General features: G+C 41.4%; 1 protein-coding gene across 1 annotated transcript; it reads left to right on the top strand.

The window, feature by feature from the left end:
• The first annotated feature begins 74 nt into the window (after positions 1–74).
• LOC129331319 (cytochrome b-c1 complex subunit 6, mitochondrial) lies at positions 75–4,160 on the top strand. The gene is made up of 4 exons (XM_054981795.1): positions 75–180; positions 1,400–1,426; positions 2,565–2,726; positions 3,867–4,160. Exons 1-4 carry the CDS (start codon positions 130–132, stop codon positions 3,897–3,899), a joined length of 273 nt encoding a protein of 90 aa, XP_054837770.1. The 5' UTR covers positions 75–129; the 3' UTR covers positions 3,900–4,160.
• The last annotated feature ends 546 nt before the right edge of the window (positions 4,161–4,706 follow it).

Raw genomic sequence — 4,706 nt, 5'->3', positions numbered from 1 at the left:
GTAGCCATCTTAAGAAGGTCAATCGGAACTTAACGGTATTTAAAAAAGGTTGCACGGAAAGGGCGGGATTTCCGGTGACCCTCGCGCGTCCTTCTGGTGCTGAGCCCGAGTTGAGGAGGACTGTCCGTGATGGGGCTGAGTGACGAGAAAGCCCTGGAGAGCCGGAGCGGGGACCCCGAGGTAGCAGAGGGCAGGGCATTTATCCTTACGCTGGGAGGCGCGTTTGTTCTTCAGAATCTCCGTTTCTTTCCTTTGAGAGCAAAGAACATCCGACGGATGTGTCCATAGTTGCCCGTTGCCTAGTGCCAAGCGTTGATTCAGGCTTAGGAAAGCCGGCCTTAACGCCTGCAATTTGAGTTGCCAGGGATTGGATTGTAGGACTTTTTGCATCCAAAGCGTATCCGACACAGCCTATTATTTTCAGTATACCCATTCTCTCTGTGTTGTTTGTGTTGGGACAGTGGGCCAGGGATCGAAACAGAAGGTGGGTGGGTGGGAGAACGGGAAAGGGGTGGGGCTGCTAGGGACAGGGAAGCTGATGGGGGGAGGGTTGCATGGAAGAAGCTACAGGTGTTGTCAGGAGATGGGAAGGAGATAAAGCGAGAGGGATAGACACAGTGTGGAAATGCCCCCCCCCCCCAATCCTTGTGGGACTTGTATTACCCTAACTCTTCTGCTTTAAACCTTTATGGTAGGTGACATGCTTGTTTCTGCTTTCTGCAATTCCTTTTTATCTTCCAACTTGCTTTCATAAGATGACCCTAGTTGCATGCTTGCTGAGGCTGGTTATCCTCTCCTATATCAAGTTGCTTCACATGCCTTCCAGTTAGTGCTCCCTCCTTTATTTACCCTTATTTATTTATGATGCAAGTTGCATGCTCTCCCATCAAGAGCTATCATGGCTGTTTCTTTGTCCTTCCAGAGTCTCTAGTTAAGTCTTATTCCTGTATTGCTCTTTTTTGTTTATCCCTTTCTCATATAGACAGAATCAACCTATACAAAGGTTTTCCCTTATGCTTGTGGGATTCCAGTATTAAGAGATTACTGATTGCTGGAAGCAAGTTATGTAGTGGCCTGGTATGCCACTTGTCAACAAACAATGGTTTCTTCTTATTCAGTAACATTGTGATAGGTTTCACTTTATGGTACAACCTGCTATAATGTGTTTAAAAATTGAAAATCTATTTGAAATTCAGCTTGGGTTATTATCATAAACAAACTTTTAGAGATAAATCATAAACCATCTTACTAAAATATAAAAGTGCATGTTGGGGAAAAGTTATCTACAATGTAGCATGAAAAAGTGAAATTGTGGTTACCTTTGCTATAGCTGAATGTACCAAAGTTATGCAGATGTCAGAGAATTCATGGGTCCATCCTAATTTTTCTCTCTATCTAGGAGGAGGAAGAGGAAGAAGAACTTGTGGTATGTGACTTTTAATTAAAATACTATTGGAAAATGAAGAACTTCTTAGGTTTATAGGAGAGCAACAGGCATTTTTTAAAAATCCTGTTCACACAATTTCACATTTGGATTTAGAAAACTAGTATCTGCCAGAAGCGTATGGGTGTGTATTTGGAGAGGGGTAATCATGATAAATTGATACACAAATTGCATGGATGAATTCTGAAAAGTGGCATCTTTCCAAATTTCTTTTAAGCATCTTGAGACACCAAGTAATCATGAGTATTGTACTGCTGTAGTTTCATGTGCTTTTTTGAAGGGGGAGGGTTAATGCATTTTAGAAGTACATCTGAAACACCAAAACTTGGTTCTGAGTGCAACTTCATTCACTTTTGAAAGTTTAACAGCCTAGAGCAGAGGTGAGTTGTATCTGATTTGTAACTAACGTGTAAGTGCTGCACCCCAGAAAATTTTTCTCACTTACAGTCTTGTTAAGTCCAGAGACTCTTCATTTTAGTACTGGGAGAATACCCTGCTTGTGATAAGGTTCAAAATGTGACAATAGATAATTTTGAAACAGTAGAAAGGTTTTAATGTCCTCCGTTTAGAGTTTATCAGTTTTAATCCTGTTGTGATATTTTGGTATTATCTGGGATAAGAAATAGTAAGGTACTGTCATGGGCTGGGCCCGCCCAAGCTAGTAGCCCAGGTACTAACACGAAGCCAAGGAGTGTTCAAGAGTCACAAGCCGAGTCCAGTCTGTAGTCAGAGCCCAAGGTAAATGCCAGGGGTGTGTCCAAGATCCAAAAAGCCAAGTCCAGTCCGTAGGTCAGAGCACGAGGGTATCAAGGCAAGGTGCAGGCAAGGGTGAGATGCAAGGTACCAGGAAGTGGTTGCAGGTAATTGACACATTGCTTCCACGCCCGGCAGTTCCTCCAAACTGGCTCTTATAGCCAGGCGTGGTTTTCAGCCAGCTGCTGGTGCTTCATCCTGACATTACTCATCATCACTCTCCAGGAGCTGGCGTTGGCTCGAGAGGCGAGCACTGCGCCGTCTCTCCTGCAGTTCCAGTCTCTAGACCAGTAGACTTACGGATGAATCTTAGTAACAACCCACTACCGTTAACTGTTGTCTCTATTATACATTGGCTTTCTTCTAGGATCCGTTAACTACGATCAGGGAGCAGTGTGAGCAGACAGAAAAATGTGTGAAGTTTCGTGAAATTCTAGAGAAGTGCGATGCTCGGGTGTCATCAAGGTCCCACACAGAAGAGCATTGTACAGAGGAGCTCTTTGACTTCTTGCATGCTAGAGACCACTGTGTAAGCTTCCTGGAGTTGTGTGATTAGTGTTTGTTGTGATTAATTTTAGGCTTCTTTGTGGCTCAAGTAAAGACACCATTTTTCCATCGTTGAGCCACAACTTGAAATGTTCTGTAGATTTCAGTATACACTGAGAAAGGAACAGCCACTGAATCTGTTTTAATGAAGAATTAAAACATCTTGCTATCCTGTGCATTAGGAAGAACTGTTGAGTATGTAAGATTAATTCTGTATTTGTCCACCTTAGCAGCCTTTACCTCTAAACCATCTCAGTTTTTTCTTTTTCTTTATAAAAATTTTTATTGGTGAGTACATAGTTATTACATACATTCCCCATCATATCTAATTTATTTCAACCCCCACCCTTTCCCTCCCCCCTCCTTATAGACTTCCAACAGCTTTCCAACCCCATCTCAGTTTTTTCTAATCTAATAGTAAAGCCAGTTCAGAGTTCAGCACTGAATTAACTAAATTAACCCCTGTGCTTCCCCATTTCCTCTTTGCTTCTCTTAGCACAAACTTGGAATCTATTGGTGATTTCCAGTATAGTAATTTTGCTCTTACATCTGAACTTGACAGCTATGGTTTGCATTCTCTGCTCCAAACCTGGTTTGCAGTCACAAACTAGCTGCAAACCTGGTTTGCAATGCTAGTTTGCAGAGGGAGTATAGACTGTAGCTGACTAGTTCGGCTATAATAGCAGACTATGTTTTGTGCTAAATTTGGAAGTTGTTGATTGACGCCAGATGTTTAAGATGAAGCGGGAACTTTCAAGCACAGGACTCACTTGCAAATTGCCAGGCCATGGTTTTGCTGTTGCAACTGAGGCATCCCATAGTGAAGTAACTATTTAAATGTTGTGTGAAAGGAATTCTGTGGATAGGACTTCTACTTAAAATACAGATATTTGTAACTAGATTTCTAAAGCATAAACAGGGTTGTATAGGTTACAAGAATGCAGTTGAACCCCAAATATAGGATAGCTGGATAGCTGCGTCTCTAGTAGCAGTCCAGTAGCTTCTTAAGGAAAATGTTGTTGGTCCTGGGGTGCTACTGGACTCTTAATTCCATAACGACAGAAGAGAGGTTCTTTCGGTAAAGACACTACTGAATTCAATTTCTTCATCTGTTGTTTTCCAGGTGGCTCACAAACTTTTCAGCAAGTTGAAATAACTCCTTCTCTTCTGTATCCCTGATGAAGACCTGAGCATTTCTAAGTAAACTTGCCCTTTTACATCTGTAGCTTGAAAATGTGGAATAAGCAGTTGGCAGTTGTAACTAAATGTGCAGGAGCTGTTATCCCAATTCCTTTACACTCTGTGGAAGATACCTGGCTACCAATTATACTGTTGCTCTCCATATTAAACATATTTGATGTAAAAATGTTTATGAAATATTACAGCATATTCTGCCATTAAATATATAAAAAGTTAAGGACTGCAAAGCATCCAATGTTCATTGTATATTAAAACACACACACTAGTTTTAACTTCCTGCACTAAAAGCAAATGGGTGCATGATGTGAATAGGTCTCTGTACTTGTTGATACAGTACAAGAAGCACATTCTGTAAGAGGAAAGAGACACCTTTCTTCACCTTCTGATGCAGACAGACCTGTCTTTTACCTCATCACAAATTTCCTATGCTTATTGATTATAAGCAATTTACTGCCTTCACCAGGAACAAAATACTTCCTTTCTAGTCCTTGCCTTCTGCTCTGTTTGAACAGACTACAGAATGGTAAGGCATGATCAAGGTACAGTGCTGTACATGTGCAGTGGCCTCACCCTGTACCAAAATATGAGTTCTCTTAGCATTAGATATAGAACTGTCTAACATGGAGAATTTAAGTATAAGATAAAAACAAGTTTTTCCTGTAATAAGCTGGTCTACAGGTTTCTAGTGACCATACTACCATGGTCGCAGCAAACTTAGACAAGCTTCATTGGGCTTGGTCTATCTGTTCTCTAATGAACACCT

The sequence above is a fragment of the Eublepharis macularius genome, chromosome 5 (assembly GCF_028583425.1).
Source record: "Eublepharis macularius isolate TG4126 chromosome 5, MPM_Emac_v1.0, whole genome shotgun sequence".
Taxonomy (NCBI): Eukaryota; Metazoa; Chordata; class Lepidosauria; order Squamata; family Eublepharidae; genus Eublepharis; species Eublepharis macularius.
The sequence above is the reverse complement of the archived record's forward strand: the minus strand, read 5'-3'. Positions and strand labels throughout refer to the sequence as shown.

What these genes read in the sequence shown, in the direction of transcription:
- LOC129331319 (XM_054981795.1), top strand. Translation starts at nt 130, where the DNA reads ATGGGGCTGAGTGACGAGAAAGCCCTGGAGAGCCGGAGCGGGGACCCC. An exon ending in AAGAGGAAGAAGAACTTGTG is followed by an intron (nt 1,427 to 2,564) that starts GTATGTGACTTT and finishes GCTTTCTTCTAG; the next exon opens with GATCCGTTAACTACGATCAG. An exon ending in TGCATGCTAGAGACCACTGT is followed by an intron (nt 2,727 to 3,866) that starts GTAAGCTTCCTG and finishes GTTGTTTTCCAG; the next exon opens with GTGGCTCACAAACTTTTCAG.